This window comes from Poecilia reticulata, chromosome 12, assembly GCF_904066995.2.
Source record: "Poecilia reticulata chromosome 12, P_reticulata-male-v2, whole genome shotgun sequence".
Taxonomy (NCBI): domain Eukaryota; kingdom Metazoa; phylum Chordata; class Actinopteri; order Cyprinodontiformes; family Poeciliidae; genus Poecilia; species Poecilia reticulata.
In genome coordinates this window covers 5,809,271-5,830,725 of record NC_088841.1, presented here as the reverse complement: position 1 = coordinate 5,830,725, position 21,455 = coordinate 5,809,271, and the positions used below count along the sequence as shown (strand labels likewise).

Sequence of the window (21,455 nt, the reverse complement as noted above, 5' to 3'; positions counted from 1 at the left end):
TCTGGTGATAACAGTAATAATACCATTAATAAGATAATAATAACTAGAGTTATTATTATTATTATTATTATTATTATTATTATTATTATTATTATAGTCTAAAATGAAAACAGCAACATCTTGTATCATATTCCTATTCATCATTGCTACAAACTAGACTTCCGCGTACGGTGTGACGCTGTTTCTTTTCCGCCTCCTGATTGGCTGCCGCAGCCAAGGCAGTGTTTTTAATTTGCGGAACTGGGAAAATGAGCTGTGCATGTTGACTAAAGAGAGGGTTCTGACTGGTAACGCTGTAGGCATATCTACACACCGTAGTGTTAAACTTTGACAAAAAAATGGACTCACTTCCTGTTTTTTTGTATTAAAACGCTGCTCCGTCTCGCCGGAACGGCTACTTCAGCTTGTTTCCTTCGCCGAAAGCGGCCGCAGGAACTTCCTTGTTTACGCTTAAAAGCAGCGTCGCTGTTGAGCTAAAAATGACGCGGGACGGTAAAAGTCAGGCGGCTTTCTGGTTCCTCGCTGCGGGGCTCCTGTCTGTCTTGATCGGGCTGGTTTCAGCAGTTCGGCCGCCTCACATCGTTTTCATCCTGGCCGATGACTTGGGCTGGTACGATGTGGGCTATCACAGCTCAGAAATCAGGACGCCAAACCTGGACAAACTGTCGGCTCAGGGGGTCCGCCTGGAGAACTACTATGTCCAGCCGGTGTGTACCCCATCCAGGAACCAGCTCATGACCGGGAGGTACCAGGTGAGACCCGAGTTCAGGCACGCAAGGACAGTTCTGCCATTTTACACCCAGAAGTGAACAGATCTCAGATGTGCACAACAAAACAATTACTTCATTTATATGGAGTTAGATTAGGGCCTTCATGCAATCTGATGCATTAGACTAAAACCTTCAAAAAATTTTTTTGCAGATTTGTTTTTGTTGAACAAATGCATTTCTTGTGTTTTATTAAAACTAAGAAATTACCAACTAAAAACAGCTGTTCTAATCTAAATATACTTTCAGCAACTAGATCTACATCAAACATTTTTTTTTGAATGAAAAATGAATATTTTTTTTTACATTCCATTTACCAAATAAAACCCTACATTTAAACATGCTGCATTTTGACCTCCTACTCAAAAGAAAACACTGTATATTATCGTAAATTATAAACTTAAACTGAGTTTTTAAGTTTTACGTTTCTGCTGTTGAAATGGCGAACAACTAATTCATTTGATGATAAAGTCAGAGTAATTTACAAATATACAGTATATGTATGAGGAAGCGTTGCCTTTACTGTCATTTTAACCATCCAAATAACACAATGATTAAAGTGCTTAAGTCGAGATGTAAGAGTTTTAGATGTAGTTTAAGGAAAGGAAGCAATGTTGACATTTATTTTGTAACTTTTTTTTGGTGCTTAATTTCTGCAACATGCTGCCAGTTCCCTCTTCGCTAGTTTTGCAAGTAGCCTTTAACGCTTTTTCCATCCGTTTCCTAACAGTCCGGTTACCTTCACCCCCCTCAGATCCACACAGGCATGCAGCACCAGATCATCTGGCCCTGCCAGCCATATTGTGTCCCTCTGGATGAGAAACTGCTGCCTCAGCTACTGAAGGAGGCGGGCTACGGCACTCACATGGTGGGCAAGTGGCACCTGGGCATGTACAAGAAGGACTGCCTGCCCACGCGCCGCGGCTTCGACACATACTTTGGTTCGTATTAAATAATAGAAATCCTACATGGGATTTTTACGGAATAAAGACAATATTTAATATTTTTATATCAGCTTTCATATATGAATTGAAGAAATAAAAGAAAAAAAAGCAGGGTCCAGTTCATGGGGGAAAACTATTTATGGGGCAATTGTCCAGTGAGAGAAGCAAAGGGTTTTAAAGCACTCTGGTCAGATCCTTTGTACTTGGAATTCAACATGGTTGAGACAGACCTCTTAAAAATTGTAATTGCACACTTTATGTGAGGGAGCTATACGGCAATTGTGTAAAAGGAAGCTGGAAACAGTTGCCTCACTTTTTTCCTTTTTTCAACACATAATATCACTCAAAGGAGCTGGCCCATGACTGGTGATGGGGAAGGTTGGGATTCTTTGCTTATGGTTCATATGTTAAAATTGTCAGCCGGTTTTCAAAATCGGAGAGGATGGTGGAAAAAAGACAACAACAATTCAGTGTCCTTACAGTTTGAGATGTGTCCACTTTCCTGCTGATTCAAATGGTGGAATTACTTTCCCAGCTTGCATCGAAGATAAAAAAAAAAATTACAAATACATTGTGTATTGGTTGTGCAGTAGCACATGGGGTAACAAATAGGGGTTATTTTGAGACTTAAGTGTGTGACTTAGGCTGTACCTTTGTATTAAAGGATCTAAAACTATTTATTACAGAAATAAGTATATTGTCTAGAATGACAAAGAAAACAACATGGACACAATGATTATTTTGAAGAAAGATCAGATCTGGTGCTGTTAGGAAATGTTTAGTCAGAACTGATTCCAGGAGGATTAGTGAAGCACAGATTTCACATCACTGCTGATGTCATTGATACCATTGGAACTGAACATTCTATTGTAGCCTGATGTAAAAACATTTTTGCTAGACAATGTCAGATATTTTTAGTTTTAATTTTTGTTTTCAAACATTATGAAGCCAAAAAGAAAAAAACCCCAGAAAAATATGAGGCTCTTCTGAGGCCTGGTAACGAGTCATAATTGGATTCAGGTGTGCAGAACCAGGGAACCATCCAAAACATGCGACGCCTTCTAAGGGTTTGTGTGTCACTGGCATCTAGTGGTCGGAGTGGAATAAACACTCCGCTCGCTGTATCTCCGCAAATTGCAAAATTCCTCGAATCACTTCAACATTGTAAACATATATAGCATAATATGATGATATTGTAACGCAAATACTAGTAAGGTAGTAATTTTGAGGGGGGAAGAAAAGTTTCATGGCCGCAGGTTTGAAGTCGTAACCTTTGCGTCGCAGGTTACCTGACGGGAAGTGAGGACTACTTCACTCACGAGCGTTGCTATGACATCGCTCCTCTGAACCTGACGCGCTGCGCGCTGGACCTCAGGGACGGGGAGGAGGTGGCCGCCGCGTATAATGGAGACTATTCCACTGAGCTGTTCAGTCAGAGAGCCGTCGGTGTCATCAAGAAACACAACTCCAGCAAGGTGCTGCACACACACATCATCTTTTTTTTAGTTTTCATCTTTTTTCAGTTTCCCTGCCTTGTATATGAAATATTCTTTTTTTTTTTTCCTCCCTCTGTTGTCTCAGCCACTGTTCCTGTACGTGGCGCTGCAGGCGGTTCATTCACCCCTGCAGGTACCGGAGCGTTACTTGGCCCCCTACAGTTTCATTGAGGACCGTCATCGCAGGCTGTACGCCGGCATGGTGTCGGCCATGGACGAGGCCGTGGGCAACATCAGCCTGGCTTTGCAGCAGGAAGGACTTTGGGACAACACGATCCTCGTGTTCTCCACAGGTACACAATCACACAGAACCAAACACAAATACACAGCACACTTTCTAGCAATTATCTGTTAAAACAAACAAACAACAAAAACAGGTATTATTTTACCTTTACTTCACTGTAGTACAGTTACATAACATAACTATCTGTAACTTTTACAACCTAAAGAGCCATTTTGCCCCCAGGACAGTCAAATAAAACTCGCAAATGTTGCACTATTATTGGGGACAAAAAGAAGACAAATTTTAGAGAAATATCTACTTTAGAAATGGAGTAGAATAGATAGATAGATGGATGGATAGACCTGTTTTGGGTTTTACCCTTCTAGAGACTAAACTATTTGCATATTTGCCAAAAGAAAAGAACAAAAATCAAGCTGATCTTAACCTGTTCTTATCTTTAATACCCTGGTGTTCCACTAGAGGGCAGCATGTCGCTGCACTTCTTGGGGCCAGTCAAAGTCTCTGGCCTTTTGACAGTTCTCCACCTGAAAGAAATTTATGAGAGAACATCATCTGGTCATCCAAACATGTGGCCGCTCACAGTTTTCCACATGTGGAACATCTAATGGTTAGCATCTGAAGTAGGCAACCACTTTGAGGGTTATTTTTAGTGGCGTTCATGCTTTTTAATGGCTAATTAGAAAACGGGAACAATGCTTTGATAGTGAAAACGTGAGGTTGGATGCAGTAGGTGGTCCCGGTTCATTGTTTCTTCCACGCATATGGTTGGCTCTGACGGCAGCAACAGCGCCTCACTGCTGGTCGGAAACACTGCAAATGCTTACAGTAAAAAAAAAAACCCACACGTAGCAGTGTGTGAATAATCAGTGATGCAACCTTTTATATTTCATGAAACACTTCCCGCTCCCCCGGTGAAACGTTTTATCCATCTCCCCGGTCGAGCTGTTGTGCTTGGCTCCTGCGTTTCATGACTAACAGGAAGTAAATGAGCCCTGAACTCGCTCTGCCGTTTTACTGTAAGACGTCCGCCTCTCCGGGCGAGTGAGAGCCGCGGCCAAACCGGCGGGGAGGAAAAGAGCAAGCAGGTCCGCAGAGCGCCAGAGCAGCTTGGAAAAGCATTATGGAGTGAGATTTTCCAGAACAGTTTGACACACAGGCTACTTCCTGGACTTGCATGGTACCCTGCTACTGAATGGGGATCCCTGGCTGGGGAAGTGTGTTTATACCGGTCCCACGTAATGGGTTGATGACAGCCTGTGTGCTACAAAATAAATATAAAAAAAAACAACAACAAAAAACCATCCGTATCGGTCAGAATCAGCATGTGAGTCAGTAAGTAAAATTTGTCTATATAGAGTCTACATATTACGGACATTAAAATCACTAATGCGCCACAAAGACCCAAGCATAAAATCAATAATATAAAAACTGAGATAAAAGGTAGCATAAATCAATTAATTGTGATAAATTGAAGTGAGATAATTTTGATTTTTTTTCAACTTCACAATAAAAGATAAATAAAAATACTAATAAAACGCATTCAACTGTGTGGTTTTTAGCACAACATAAAAACTTAAAGAGGTGTGAAGACTTTTGTTTAGTCTTCAAAACTGAAATCTGCTTTTCTTTTGACCAGATTTGTCTATTTTTTCTCCGCCAGATAACGGAGGCCAGACGGTGTACGCTGGCAGCAACTGGCCGCTGCGTGGGAGGAAGCTGTCGCTGTGGGAGGGGGGCGTGCGGGCAGTGGGGTTCGTTGCCGGCCCGCTGCTGGAAAAACCCGGAACCGTCAGCCGGGAACTCATCCACGTCTCCGACTGGCTGCCCACTCTGGTCGGCCTGGCGGGAGGCAGCACCGGCAGCACAAAGCCTCTGGACGGCTTCAACGTGTGGAAGACCATCAGGTGCTGCCCCTCTGTCCGCTTCCCCAAACCCGGATCTGTGTTTGTTACCGTGAATTACTTTCATAGCTGGATGGGGGTTTTTTTCCCCCGTATTTTATGGAACTTTGTAAATGAGCGATTGCAGTGCGGAGGGGTCACATGCGACCGCTCGCAGACCACAGACGTACTTTCCATGTGAGTTTGGCAAACTGTCAGCGAGTCCCGTCCGACCGACACGCTGCAGCCTTGTGAAAAAATATTTGCCTCCGTTTTCAAAATTCCCTTGTTTTTGCCCCAAGCCTGGCACTGGCGACCTTTTTCATTTCAAGGAGCTGCATTTGCCCTTGGCCTATTTTAGGGTTGAGAAACGTATCGCGATATAAGACTTTTAAATCAGTCGACATCGATGATTTTGTTTTAAATGTCTGAAATTCTGCCAAATTGGGGCGTGGCCTTTCTTATTTCATCCACATCGTCATTTATTTTTAAACAGTTATGAGGTGAGATGGGGAAACATGAACCTGCTGCTGCGCTAGTCACTCAACAGGTTGTTGCTAGGTAACCAAAGAGTGAGTGAGTTAGCTGATGCCACCAGCTGTGCTTAGCTAATTTTGAGAGGTTGATGAGCTGTATGTAGATGTATTATTCATCTATGTTGATCATGTGTCCTTCACAATATGTATTGTTATTGATTTATTTCGAACAGACAATAAAAGTAAAAAATGGAGAAACCCCCCCCCCAGGATAAATAGTTATGCCAGCTGTCATGCAATCATGACACCGCCACTTGTTGGAGCTCCATGACAACGGTGTGCATCTCCACCTCCACTTGCCTCCAAGAGGCCGACCTGTCAGCTAACGGCAGGACAGAAACCGAGCAGCAGGCAGCAGAGGAGCCAGAGTTATTTTAGTTGTGTTATCAGAGAGTGTGGTGAAGGCGAGGGGAGCGTTTTCTCGGCGGTGGACTGTGGTCAGAGGCTGGCAAACGGCAGCCAGCTGGTTCACATTTACAGATCCCAGCGGGGTTTTCACTGTGCATGAGTCAGACGTCACCATCCCTCTGTGTGTGCGTGCTTGCGTGTGTTCAACAGTAACGCCCCCCTTTTCTTTTTTCTTTCTTTTTTTTTTTTGCAGCAAAGGCTTCGCCTCGCCCAGACAAGAGCTGCTGCACAACATCGACCCTTTGTATTCTGACCTCACTCCATGTAAGTTCCTTCTTCCGTCCGGGCCAATTATGAGGACCCATTGTCTGAATGGACTGTTGTTTTTATTTTGGTCTAAAAAAAAAAAAATCCATACATTTAAGAATGAGTCAACTTTCTTTTCCATTTTATTTTAAAAAATTGAGCAAACACTAGTCTTAGCATGGTGAACATCCCTCTTTGGCCAGTAGGGAAGCACTTGGTCTTGGCTCCTTGATTGTTTGTTTTCCCCAATCTTCTAATTGTTGAGTTATGGAGATTAAAAACACCTGCCTTGCCTGAATAACGTAAAAAGCCCCTAAATACTGTGGGCAACTTAAAAACGCAAAGTATGAATTTAAAAAATTTAGGTCCTGATCCTCTTTCAACAAAGATATTTTTTGCAGAGCTGAGAAAAATGTTTCTCTAAGAGGAGATTAAAAAAAAGTGTGTGTTGTGCACACCTACACTGAATATTCTGTGATCGATTATTGGAAACATTGACATAAGGGTCCCATTTTCCTACTTGCACACAAGCACTTTCCCTGCTAGAAGCCACAACAATTACAAAGCAATAAACAGATTTTTTCCACAGACTTCTTTTGTTTTTTCCCTTTAAACTTTCATTCTAAGCTAAAAGAGTTAATGAATTTGAGGAAAGGGTAAACATCTTGCTAAACACAAGCTGCAGCCTAGCGCTGCTTTAGTCGCTCAGATCTTTGTTGTTTAGACGTTGACTTTATCGCCTCCTGCTGTTGTTTTGGAGGTATTACTTTGTTGTGTTTTTTAATTGATTGTGCAGATATTTTTCACAACAAAGGGGAAAAAAATGTTTTAAAAACTTAATCATAGCATAGCAGAGGCCTAATGTGTGACCTACAACCTTATAATGAGAGTAGTTTTGTATTGGTAAGTACATGCTAATAGCTCCAGACATGCTAGCCTAGCAAGCCTCAGGGATGTGAAAAACTCCGCAAAAAAACCTATTTGTTGAATGAGAACAGTGTTCCCATGATTGCCTACATTTTTATTCAAATTTGCCACACTCTAGTCAAAGGTAATGTTAAGTCATAAAGACCATAGTGTTGTCTTTATCCACTGTAAAGATGATTAAAGTAGCATTAGCCAAACTTTCCAAAACGATTAACATTTGGGTAGATTATGATTTAAAGCTCATATAAATGAGATTTAGTATTTGACTTGTTTTATTAAGACCCCCTAAAATTGGACCTTGTCTTGTCTAAAATCAACAGTAGAAAAAGAAAAAGCTAAATGCTAGCTAAATCCCTCAGCTTATGCAGTTACAAAATTAGACATTTACGTGTGTCTGGGCTGATTGATGTGTTTTCTTTATTTGTTTTTATATGGGAAAATTAAGGGTTGAGGTTGTGTTGTACTTAACAGCAATGCAAAATTTGCTACAAAATACACATAGGATATAAATTAATTGAGGTAATGTATTTTTGTTTTATTAAATTTTTTTAAAAAGTGGGACAATTTAGGTTAAAAAAAAAAGAGCAATTTTGAGACATGAGCTATTCTGCGTTTGGTAACCAGATTATGTATTCAATAACACTTCACAAATTCCTAACTACTGAGTTTTTATTTGTAGTCTAATCACAATGTACCCATGAAAAATCATCTTTAAAGAACTGGTTTGTTCTCATGCGGCTGTAAAAAGAGCTCAGCGGCGATCTACATCACAGTGAATATGACGGGTATCATGATTCTAAAGAATACATCCCTGCTGTGCTGTAAATCCTGCAGCTTGACTAGGTTTCATCAGGTTGCTGGATTCCGTGAAGTACCGAAATTTATAGCCTCTAATTTACCTACCATGAGCATCCTTGAACTGTGGGAGAATACCTTCGCTGGTCCGTTTCAAGCTGTCCAAGTCGTGATTCATCTCCGGGCGACGGCCAGCGGCTTGATAAAGCCAGAGAAGATGGAAACCTCCTGTCGCGTCTTTTCCCCTCCCATGTTCGCGCTGTGCGGGATGCGTGTTTCTCCTCGTCCGCTAGTGTACATCTGCTGTTTTCTTTCCTCCCAGCATGGGCAGGAATATCAAAGGAACTTTGTTTGAGTTTTGGATTTGCGCCGCAGATCCTAGAGCATGTCGTTGTGTAATATTAGACAAAGCCTTTTTCCAGTGCACAAAAATATGTTTGCTCTAAGCCTGTTTGTAGATTAGAGGATGTTCGGTGTGTTTGTGGACTGTATTTTTGTCACAGTATAACAAAACAACTTCAGTATTTATAAAAAGACCAGGAAACGTTGGGCAGAATGATACAGTAGAGTCCTGGTTTTCACAGGATTAAAGTTGTGAAGTTTCAATAAGGATGAGTCTCCTACAGGAAGTTGCAATGTTGCGATCGCAAATATTAACACAAATTCACTCATCATTTGCAATTTCTGCACTGACTTGCCGTTTTTACCAGTCATCGCACGTTACCGCAAATCTGACCAATCATATACCTTGATATTTGCTGTATTTCCTTCTTTTCTGACCAATAACTGCAACTCAGCGGGATTTTGACCAATGCCATTAGCCCCCTGGTGACGCTTTATTTGACGAGATACTGCAAAGTTGATTCTATTAATGAGCTGTTAATGTAAGTTTTAATGCAACTTTGCATGAACACGTAATTATTTAGCAAATAATGCTAAATTGACACTTATAATGCACTTGCAATGCAACTTTTAATGCAAACGTGCATTAAAAGTGTCATTATTTACCGAATGACACTTCATGACAAGTCATAAACATTCATGAAGATCCCTTCAGATAAAGTGTTACCGCCCCCTTTTAATTGAACTTCCTTTTTCACGGCGACTCTTGAAAACCAAACCTGCAAGTTGAAAAAGTATGTGTGACGCTAAATGCCTTTTTTTTTTGCATCAACTATTTTGAGAAGTTCTATAGGATTTGCTTGTACTGTGTGGTTCATGTCATCATCTATGACCAGTATGGAATATTTCCTTTGCACTTTAAAAAACTCCTCAGGAAATAGTTTTATTTGCTGTAAGGTGCTACTTCAAAAAGGTACTTAGAATGTTATTTGCACTTTACATATTAACTATGTTAAAATCCTGTCTTTTTTGGGAGGAAGGTAATGTGCAGCAATTTCAACTTTTGTTGTGAAACCACATAATGGCATAAATAAAGCTTTAAAAAATGTGCAACTTTTTCTTAAGACTCACGCAATATCAGTAGCTTTAGGTCGCAATAAAAAAAAATGTTGCAGTTACTCCAAGAAGAAGCCGAATGACCCATAGTTACTTCACAGCTCAGTATTGACTACAAATGCTTGCCCCGCTGTTCAGATTTTTTATTTGCAAAGAAACAATGTTTGAAAACCGTGTAGTTTTGTCCTCCGTCTGTTACATAACGTCCAAGTGAAATACACAGAAGTTTGTGACTTTGTGACAAAAACTAGATACTTGCTGCATCTGGTTCACTATCAGAGGATGTCTTGTTCTTGTTTTTGAGAAAAAGGATTATTTGAAAGAGATACATGTTTCATCTTCACGCTTTGTTAGAACCTCTTCTTGTTGCTATTCAGTTGTAATGTGTCTGAAGTTGTGATTAGTCATTGTTATCAGCCAGCAGTGCTGAAGTGCTAGTTTTTAGAGCTGGGTGTAGCATGCGTTGTTTAACCTCTGATTGCAGGGAGGATTCCTGGAAGAGGGTCATGTGACTGAGGACACACTGGAAACACAGAGGGGTGGACTCCTGCTTTAACCACTTAATAATTTGTGAACCCAACCACCACCTCCATCTCAGAGGGCTTAATGGGACTCTCTGGTCTGTGGCAGCTATTTCTGACTTTGAGGGGAAGACTGGACCTTCGACGTTTAAAAATACCATGCTTTTTTTCTTTATTACCTTTTGTGTTATTCTGAAATCTTATGTGCCACAGTAGGGGTGTAATGGGTCAGTGGAGGAACAGATGTGAACCATGTGATCCTACAAAATCAGTTTTGCCAAAAAAAAGGAAAAAAAAGGTGATTTTTAGCTAAGTTTATAACAGATGCATTATGATAGAAATGTTGCTGTGAAAGAACTTTGACATTCAGATCAGACCAAAGGCTGGTTGATCCTTTTATTAGGATTTTAAGAACAACCCAGTCGTGTGTATTTTGTCTTTTTTTATTTCTTTACTTACACCAAAGCGTCACTAATTTGAATCTAGAGTTTAGTGTCACCAAAATACATGGCGTTGCTATAATTTGAAAGTTTTTATTTAAGCTCTATCAAATAAAACATTGTATTTAGATAAAACATATTTTAAATATTTCTATCAAATCTTGAGTTCTGGTAGAAAATTTTAGGACTGGAACTCTGGATAATTTTAGCCTGGAACATTCTGGAATGTAGGAATCTGGAAAGTTAATGGCTAGCTACTTAATCTAGCTAGCTACTAGCTGTCTAGCAGCTAGTACTAGCTACTACCTACTAGCTGTAGCTAGCTACTAGCTGACATGAGGCAACTGAACATTCTGGAACGTGGGAGCTTTGAGGAAAGCTAATAGCTATCTAGTCAAACTGAAGCCTCTGTGCTAGCTACATTAGCTGCCTCATTAAAGATGTTTTCCTCGTTTATCCAAAATGAATGTTGCATGCTGGTGAAGCTAATTGAGGTGAAGATTTAGTGGACATATCCAGGATGTACCCCACCTTGGCATTCCACACGCTGGCTGCTGGGATAGGCTCCCATGGGTACAGGAAGTAGATGGTGATGGTTTGTGCATTACTTAACGGTATGAGTCCCATGGTTTTAGCCCTTAACTTCCAATCATTGTAACATCCTTTATGACAGCTTTATGAACCGGAGCGCAGTGTTTTTAATATGTGGTGGCGAGTCTCTTCCTGTGACCTCAGCTCTGCATTGCGGATTGTAATTTGAACAACACACCCACACCAATATATCTCGCCGAGCTGTTTTGACACGGGGCTGTTTTCGAGCAGCTTGTGGAAAACAAGGGATTAGCGAGAACATTTGTTTGGGCCTTTATGGAAAGATGGGTTTGAAGATTGCAAATCTAGTAGCTTAGCAACAGCGTTTTCCTTGACTTTACAGATGAAGGAAGTTATAGCGCCTAAAGTTTTCATGTCTGAACCTTTTCCCACATTCTTTCAGTCAAAAGCCACACACTTCATTGTATTGGGATTTTACAATACGTTGTTAAATCCCAACATAAGGAAGTGCATCATTCTTCTTCTTGTATGGACCTTCTTGTCCATTCTTGTTTACAAAGTAGCACCAACATCAGTCAAAGAGTTTCTGAAGAACACTTTTCCACAGATCCTTGGTTGGATACAGGTCTGGACTTTGACTGGGCCATTCTAACACTTGCTCAATATCATTCAATTATACCTGTGACTCTAGTGTTTCTACACTCTACTTTCCATTAGCTTTGACTGGCTTCACTGTCTCTAATGAAGAAAAGTGTCCCCCACCCCCACAGCATGATTCTGTCACTACAGACCCATTCAATATTCAATAAATTAGATGATTGTTGAAAAGTCAATTTATTTCAGTAACTCCATCACCATATATATAGATTAATTAGACAAAACTGATGTTTTAACACCTTTGTTTCTCTTTATTTTTCACTTACAGGTAATGAAAAGGTGACATTAAATTTTTTTTATATTACATCAGCCCAATAAAAATAACTATTTTTAATCAAAATTATGTTTAAGACCTGCTTAAAGCTTGTTTTCAAATTGGACTTTCATTCAAAACTTTTCAGATCTTTACATGTAAAAGAGATTTTTTTTTTTTTTTTTTCTGTTGCGTTCTGGACTGACGATCTCCAAAGATTTGGGAGGAAAGCTTGAACTCCTGACCTCTCGAATCGGCCGAACCTACAAAAGCGAGCATATGCAATAATTGGTCGGAGTTCGGCTGAACAAAAGTCCGGCTGCTGACGTCACCGGTTTTTGAGACGGGACTGTTTTATGGAGCTAAATCCCATGGTGCCTGGGATTCTCCTCAAGGTTTACTGGTGACCATTACTATATAAATCACTGAGGCGGCGAAGAGCAACACTACAGCTTTACAAGCTTACGCCATCGTGTTTCATGTTGAAATCGTTGTCAGCCACCAAACCGACAACAAGCCTCCCTTTCTTAGCATTCCTGGTTTTGGGATTCCTGTCCTATTGAGGCTGCTTCTCACTTTGAGTTCCTTCCCCTTTTTCCTCTCAGTCTCTTGTCATTCTTTTTGGGGTTTTTTTTGGGTTTAATTCATGAAAAGCGTTCTATTTTTTTCTCCCCCCAACATACTTTCCTCCTTTCAAGTTGGCTTTGAAAAAAATTCCTTTTCCTGTTGCTCTCGCAGAGGGGATGTCGACTAAATGTGTCACAGAGGGGTCCCCGACGCTCTCGATTGTTGGGAGAGGCACAAAGGAGGTGGTGTGGGGAGAGAAGTCTTGGACTTGACCCAAGACTTGTAACACCCCCAGATTTCCCTACAAAGCTCTTCAGCTTTTTCCCCTCTAGCTGTTTCTCTGATTCAAAATATTCCTCGCTCTACTCGCTCCTCCTCTCGCAGAGCGTCTGCCGTGGGTCTAGAAGAGCGTATCATCTTCCCGAGCTCATCCGTGGAATGATTTTAACACGTGCACATGTGGGGAAAAGCGTTGGAGGCCCAAATTCCTTAAATTAGCGAGAGCTCGAGCACCAGGAAACAAATCAAAACCAGTAAAGCTCACATAATTTATGTTCCCACCTGCTTGCACACAAAAAAAAGTGTTTATTCCTCTTGAATTTTGTCTTAAGGTCTAATGTATCTTATTGGAACGGTACGTGACAGTCCAATACAAAAGTCGGTCTGCATCGCTGTGAAGTGGAAGGAAATGATAAATGGGCTTCAGATACTTTGAGAAACAAAAATCTCAGTAGGTTGGAGTGCATTTCTGTTCAGTCCTCCTGTGTCGATACTTTCCAGAACCGTCTCACTGTAGCCACAGGCGCAAGTGTTTGAGTTCTACCAGTTTTTCACATCTGGACACGATTGTTTTGACGTGTTCGTCTTTTTCTTTTTCAAAATGGCCAGAGCTCAGTTCGCTTGCATTGTGTCCGCTAACCCTTAAAGAGTCTTAAATTAGTGTATCTAAAATTAAGGCCTTAAAATGTCTTAAATCCATTGAAAAGCAATAAGTTGGCATTAATTACGTTAATCACAGGTCTTAAATTTTTTTTGTGGCAGGACTATTTAATTGCATATATTCTATGTAGTTTCCTTTTTCTTGCGCAACTTTACTGTTACTCAAAACTTTGATCCTGCGTTCACTGCAGCTGTGGCTACCAGTAGTTAGCTGCTAATATACCCTTGCTAGCTAATTAGCTCACCTTTTTTTTACATCCATTATGGGCAAGTGCAAAGTTTATCAGCAGGATTCTGTTTGCTCACTTCTGTTGCCAACTGATACAATTTGCTTCTTTGCAGTTTTCCTTTGTACGTTTGTCGTGACGCAGGTCTTAAATTTAATTCATAATGGTCTTAAAAAGGTCTTAAATTTGAGTTGGTGAAATCAGCAGAAACCCCAGCTCAGATATAGAGTCTTTGATCATCGTTGTTCCAGCTTTGCTACAATTTCACAGTTCAAATTTGCACAGAACTTTGACTGATGGTGCAGCTCATATTCTGGTGCGTTTAATAGTCCGGATATCACAGTGACATTGACTTTACACGCACTCTTACTAGTGTGTCTTGTAAAATAAACATGTCTGCAACACATATTACTATTGACGCGAGAAGCTGCCATATTGAACCCTAAAGTCGGCCTTAAATATCCTAAATGTTAGGGTTAGGATCCAGTTAGGGGTCCAACTTTGGGTGGCGTTCCAGTTGTTTATTCCTACTGGGCAGTTGGAATTGAACGCAGCACCAGCTCCGTTTAGCTTATTGTTCACTAATGTTCTCCAGGAAACCTGAGGCCTTCACAGCTGGACTTACTCTTCGTTTTTGTGTTTTAAAATTATGGGCTTGTTTGTGTCTATCTGCCACCTAAAATTCTAATAAAAATACATTAAAGTTTGTGGTTGAAAACAAAACTGAAGGCTTATGAATACTTCTGTAAGGCACTGCACATACCACTCAGTTGTGCAACAGCGTCTGTTTAGTTCGCAGGCCTCTCCCCGTTGAGCAGCCCGGCTGAATGCATGCGAGACCCATTAAGATGCCCGCATGTCACTTGCGCAACGAAGGGTGAAGAACTGAATGTCGTAGCTTTTATCATGTGGTTCAGAAACGCTGAGATCGGAAATGTTTTGACTCTCGAGTCATGTCACTGCGGTGGACGGGCTTCGCGTGGGTTGCGGCAATGTACGTATGCAAAGAACGCGAGGAAGAACTGTCTTTTTTTCTTTTTTTTTTTTCTTTGCTCTTTCAGCGCCGCGAGGCTGAGATCACTTGCAAATCTGCCTAATCAGCAGCACATTGTTGGGGTCAGCAGCGGCATGAACCTGGGAATGCTCCCAAGGCCAGGTTTCCCTTGCTCCTCTTGGAAATCACAGACATGTGTGCTCCCTTTCTGGGAGATATTTTTTTCCCGTCGGCTGAGAAAGCTCACGGCGGGAGGTTCCAGAAAATCCTGGACATCGTCAATACAAGGATAAATAATTGACTTTTGCTTTGTGAAAGCGGAGAAAGTGTTGCCAACTGGTTACTGCGGCTGTAATTTTTCATCGTATCTGTGGAGCTGCACTCATGGTGAATTACTCATTGTGCTTGGCAGGCGTGGAAGACTGGTGCTGAGTCAACCACATCACCGCCATTTGTCAGATTTCTACATTTAAATTCTCCGTGTTTGAGGAAAATCCTGTCTATTACAATTTCTCTCGTCAAAGATTGCCTACCAATTAAAAGTAACTGCTTATTGATTGTGCGTGTGTGTGTGTGTGTGTGAGAGAGAGAGAGAGAGACCTTGCTGAGGATGTCCTGATCAGATTATGTTGCCTCACAAGTCCAAGTCCAAGTCCTTTGATTTTAGTAACGAATCTAAACCTATTAATTCATAAATACATTAAAAACAATAAAGAGGAGCTTAGAAACAGACCCAAGATGTCCCCGTTTTTAAAATTGTATTCACCTTATTTGTCATTTAACAGAACACTAACAGCTGTGTGAATCAAAGACAGATTTTTTTTGTACCCCTCTCCTGACTGATACTACAGTCTGAACTTTAGTTTTGGTTAGGCCTGTCACAATAAGAAATAAATTAATTAATCACTGATTAATTCATTTATTAATTAATTCAAATTATTGAATTATTAGTTCAATAATTTACATTTGCATGATTTATACTTTCTCTTTTTCTACCAAAACTGGATGGCAAAATTTTTCAGTCTGGTCTCAACTAACACTTTTTGTTTACAGAGACTTCATAATTTGTTTTATTTGTTGTTTTTTGTTGAGTATTTAAAATGTCTTCCAGTTCCTGTGTTAAATGTTCATGTTGATCTTTGAGAATGTGTTCTTGTGCTATTATGCCACTATCATGATTTTACTTGAAAACAATAAAATAGTTTATCACAATAACTTCTGGGACAATTTATCATCCAGCAAACTTTGTTATTGTGACGGGCCTGGTTTTGGTAAATGAAGACACGATGATGGATGTGAACTCCAGAAGACCAAAAGATTTTTCTTAGCATCTCGCTACGCTCTAGCTAGGCTGAGAAGACCCTCCCACTGCACTATTCTACTATATTCTTGTTGTATTTTGGGAAAAAATTTATCTTTCACAGACATTTCATTGGAACGGGAATCGTCATCAGCTTTGTGAAAAAATAACATGAATCCTTTTAAACAGGAGGGATTTCAATAAGCTTTGTTTGTTTTAAACCACTTTGCTTTTCCTCTGCTGATTCTTCGCCACCCGTCCCCCTCCTTTTTTTCTGTCTATTTATTTTGACGCCTTCATTCGATACCGACTGCGAAGTTCAGGCATGCGCTTGGCTTCGGTGCCGTTCTTCTGTCCCGTCACAGAAGGGGCTTTATGTCTGCCGGTGGTCTGATATCCTCTGGGTCAGCGTTTTCGAAATGTTTTTTTTTTTTCCTTTTGTTTTTGGAAGGTGGATGAAGTGAAGTATCAGCTCCGTTGTCTTCTCCCCGCAGGTCCTGGCAGGCAGAGTCGGTTAACTCTGCCCCGGGGGGTCGCTGAAGACCGCTGGGCCAAGTTTGGCTTCAATGTGTCCATTCACGCCGCCATCCGATCCTCAAACTGGAAGCTGCTGACTGGATACCCAGGTCAGTATTCTTTGTCACTGGTAATGACACGCTTAGTCTAAGTGAAGGCAGAAAGTCGGACACAAATAGAGCGTCTGTACTGGCATTTACGTTCCATGTTCACTCATCTCTGGTAGAAAACTCAGCCTTTTGTGGGTGAAAGTGTTGGCACAATGATGCTTATTTTTATTGCTGACATGTTTTAAACTAGTCAAGATTATCTGTACAGCATATTTCAGCAACAAGGCAGTTCAAAGTGCTTTTCACCAGAGTAACATCATACAAAACAAGCAAATATTACATTTGGTCAAATACCATCAATATGCAGCACATATGTTGATCGATGTTCCAGTTACTGTCAACCAAAGTAAACTCTTCAGGTGAAACTCAGTGTTTCAGCGGTTTTCCAGTTTTCTGGAAGTTTGTTCCGGATTTGTGCTATGCAGGACCCTGGAAAACGATGGAATTTCATTTCAACATTTTTATTGAAAGTATTTATTTAACCAAATCTCTTTCTCATTCTTCTGACATGTAGCAAATAAAAATACTTTTGTGATAATTCTGAGCCTGTAATGGTAAACGCTGAGAAAACTGTGTTAAATGAAGATATATTTTTGGGGGAGTTTGTTGTTTTTTTTTTTTTTTTTACAATGTGTCTTTTGTAATCTGGTTTCTGTCACATTGTGTGAGAACATCTTGTTGTAACCTTGTCAGACCTGCTGATAAGGAAACTGTCCAAACTGCTGACTCCTTAAAAAGCAGTTTACAAGGAGAACAACGAACATCAATTATTTTTTTCACCACCAACTGCAGAGGGAAAAAAATAAGTTCAGGATCAACTCATCAGTCTTTATGAACGATGTGTTTAGAAGTGAAACGTAGGTAAAGATCAAATGACGTCACATCTGAAACGGTTCCACAGTGAATGACTTTGTGTTGTGAACATTGTAACAACCTGGCAGGTCCTCCAGCTCTGTAGCTTCATAGCCAATACTAGATGTCAAGCTAATGCTAGCTTGCTTTATTAGCAACTTCAGGACAGTTGGAAGGTTTTAGAAGCTAACTTGCTTCTAAGATGCTACGATTAGCTAAAACGTGTAAATACTGAAGCTTATTGAAAGGATCTTGCATTAAAACACATTGTGTTGCCAAGTATTGTTGGTCTAGTTTCTAGTGCAAATTAGTTAGTACACTTGAAATAAGATCAAATTGACTAATAGATAACCTTTCAGTGACATACAGGAACTTGTTTTTAGTAAATAATTCCTTAATATTTATGAAAAAATACTTGTTATTGACCTATTTCTTGCTGAAAAGTCACTTGTACTTTAGTTTTATCTTATTTCAAGTGTAATAATAAGTTAGCAGTAGAAACTAGACCAAAAATACTTGGTTAGATTGAGTTTTTTTTTTTTAAGTGTATGACACGTTTAGCTGCTACTAGCATGTCCTCTACCTCATTACCTCCCCAGGCTGCGAGGTTTGGTTCCCCCGACCTGGCCACAACGGGTCAGACTCTGAGGTCCCTAAGCTCGGCCCGCTGAAGCCCATCATGCTGTTCGACGTGGAAAAAGATCCAGAGGAGAGGAACGAGGTGTCGGCCCAGTTCCCTGACGTGGTGGATTACCTCCTCACCAGACTCCAAGAGCACCAGAAAACCGCGCTGCCCATAAACTACCCCGACGACGACCCCCAGTGTGACCCGGGCCCCACCGGAGCCTGGGGGCCGTGGGCTTAGATGGAGACAACATGGAGGCATTATGAAGGATTCTATTTGCACATGGTTCATTTTACCTGTGAATGTTAACAGCAGTTAACATTAATAATGTTTTTATGAACTTTTTTATTTTTCCTTTTGTTTTACATTTCTGACATCCGTACAACATGACATGTCTAAAGCCGTTTTCGCACTACAAGGAACGGAACGGCACGCTTCGGCCCGGTTCCACCCGTACTGCAGCCCTGTTGTGTTTGCATATAACTGAGGGCGGCATCGAAGCTGTACCTGACATTATTATTTTTTAAACTAAACAATGGTTGCGATGTAGCGGCAGAAGCCTTTTCCTTAGAGATGCGGTGGAAAACGTTCTCTTTCCTCGTTGACCGATCTAGTTCATTCTGTACTCGTTCATCAGCGAGTAAGCGGAGGAAAAAAAATCCCTCATCATGGGACCAGGTAACAGCAGAATGTTAAAGGGAATTCATCGCAAATGAAAATTATTGAAAAGAGCACTCTTTACAAAATACTGTAAGAACAGTTTAGTGAGAGCCAGCTAGACCCAATCAATGACTGACTGAGAAAAAACCAACGGCTGACTCTGAACCAATCAGCTGCTGATTCTAAGCAGAACTGCTCAGCCGGCACCTTGGAACCACAGCTCTTGTGGTTCCAAGTGGCCGGGTGGAACCGGTCGCAAGTTCTAATGCAAACATGGTCGGCCCTATTTTGAAACCGCTCCGTTCCTTGCAGTGTGAAAACGGCTTAAGAGTCTCCGATGCTTTCTGCTTGGTTTTAGCTCTTCATTTTTCTCCTTTTGAGAAAATCCACTGACGTATCGTAGAAATAAAAAAAGCACAGAAGCAGCAGGTTTGAATTTTAAAATGTTCGGAATTTATTATTTTATGTGGAGTAAAATGTGTTGAAATTAAAAGCAGATGGCAGCCATATTACAATTTTATCAAAGCAAAAATAAATATATTTATACATATATAAATATATAAGATATAATATTGCTATATTAAGAAACGCTACCAACATTTCATACGGCTTTGATGGCATCATCTCTGCCTCAAGGCCACATTTTTCAGCGTGTTTTCTATTACATGATTAGAAAGTCATTACATGTCATTCAACTAGAGAAAAGTTTACATTTATACATTTGTTTGTTTGAATATTAGTTTTTGTAGACACAGAAGGTTCAGTAAATGTTTTGATGCTCTTTTTGTGGATCAAAATGGTATTAAAATAGCTCCTAACATTTTTTGAATAAATTCAAGCATTCTCGTTTCCTCTCTCGTTAAAAGGATCTCATCATCCAGAGGAATGTGATGCCGTCAGCCGTTAATTATCTGATGGATGAATGTCAACAGAAATGATTTGTCCTGTGTTTTGAGTTTTTTATGTTGCAAGATGTATTTTATATATGTATCTGTATATATAAGGGAAGTTTGACGTTACTTTGTTTCTTTGTACTGTTCCTTTAGTTTGTATTGCTGTTGTCCCAACTTCTCTCATTTTGCAGAACTCGGATGTGGAATTAAATGAAAATGAACAAATAAAACAAATACGGCAGACCAGATTAATATATTGTTTATATTGTGCAATTGAATAAAGTCTACTTTTTTTACTGTGTCTCAGCTTGTGTACAATTTTTTTTCCACCAAAGATTTTCTTTTCTTTTACATTCCAGGACAAGGTTATTAAAATTTGCTACATCACAGCGACGTTCCAAAAACGATATTAACACATTTCATCTTATCCTATGCACATTCTCTCACCAATGAAGATTATTTCATTTCAGTGTCTGATCTATTTTCCAATGAATTTAGCAAATATCATTTTGATCATTATATGTTGCGTCACGACAAAATGCAGGTATTCTCCATGGCAGTAGTGGCTAATGTAGCAGCATCAGTAAAATCAGAAGAAATGAAATATATCTAAGCAATAAAATCTTATCAAATTAGATTTTTTTTTTTTAAATCTGATCAATTTAATGTTCAAAAATAAAATCAGAGGCCTTAGCTAGATCCCCTGGTGTTCTTCAGCTTTCCAACTCTTCTTGATTATTGACTTGTTGACATTTTGAACTACAGAAAACGGCACATTACAAACCCGGTTAGTCTCTTCAGGCCAGAATGAGCTTTAAACCTAATGTGGCTTTTGAGATTTTAGATCACAATTTGCTGAATTATTTATTTAGTGACAGTCAGACAGACCATATGGCCATGCACATGTATTCACTTAATCTTTAAACAGTTCCCAGTTTCATTTTTTCCACGTCGTTTTAATGCTTTTCAGGAGTAAAATGTTGTTTTATTCTTTAAAACTCTCCAGACTATCGCTTGGCTTACTCGTTTCCTCGGTAGCGCATATGAGAACACCACATGATTATTTTATGTCTCTGAGAAGAAAGTCCTCAGTACGTAGCTGAGGTTATAAATTTGCCACCCGCCTCCCCTGTTAGTTTACTCTACAATCAAAACTCTGAATTTCAGGATGGGGAAATATTTCATTTAATTAGACGTTGCTGTCCATGTAAAACCAGAGCCTGACACTTTCTCAGCTCGTCTGCAGACCGCTTTTTTTCCCCTTTTTTTTTTGCACTTCTAATACCTCCATCCGTGTCATTACGATGGTGGTATCACGGCCCAACTCTACTTTTCTAAGCTGTTTTCACACTTGATGCCGCCCTGTGACTCTCAGGCTGAGTCAGCGCTGCGTTTCGCTGCCTCTAAAGTTGCCCCCAATCTGGCTCAAGAGGTGGTTGGGAAAGACACCTATGCAGACTTAAGGGTAAATTTCATGTGATCAATTAACCCGTTTTTGTTGCCATTAAAGCTGCAGTATGTAACGTTTACAAAAATGTTTCATTCCCATGTCAATTAAAACTATCACCATGTCATGATGCTTTGGTAGGAGACGGTTTGTCTGTGGAAAAAAAAAAAAATCAATCTCCTCCACCTTCTACAGGTGGTA

General features: G+C 40.2%; 1 protein-coding gene across 1 annotated transcript; it reads left to right on the top strand.

The window, feature by feature from the left end:
• Nucleotides 1–207: 207 nt before the first annotated feature.
• On the top strand, nucleotides 208–20,108 carry arsb (arylsulfatase B). Its single transcript, XM_008423423.3, has 8 exons — nucleotides 208–752; nucleotides 1,522–1,708; nucleotides 2,996–3,186; nucleotides 3,293–3,500; nucleotides 5,112–5,355; nucleotides 6,469–6,539; nucleotides 16,646–16,777; nucleotides 18,229–20,108. The coding sequence occupies exons 1-8, from the start codon at nucleotides 480–482 to the stop codon at nucleotides 18,492–18,494; spliced, it is 1,572 nt and encodes a 523-aa protein (XP_008421645.2). The 5' UTR covers nucleotides 208–479; the 3' UTR covers nucleotides 18,495–20,108.
• The last annotated feature ends 1,347 nt before the right edge of the window (nucleotides 20,109–21,455 follow it).

Coding starts and splice junctions, on each gene's coding strand:
- arsb (XM_008423423.3), top strand. CDS start 480: ATGACGCGGGACGGTAAAAGTCAGGCGGCTTTCTGGTTCCTCGCTGCG. Junction 3,187..3,292: donor AGAAACACAACTCCAGCAAG/GTGCTGCACACA, acceptor CTGTTGTCTCAG/CCACTGTTCCTGTACGTGGC. Junction 6,540..16,645: donor GTATTCTGACCTCACTCCAT/GTAAGTTCCTTC, acceptor TTCTCCCCGCAG/GTCCTGGCAGGCAGAGTCGG.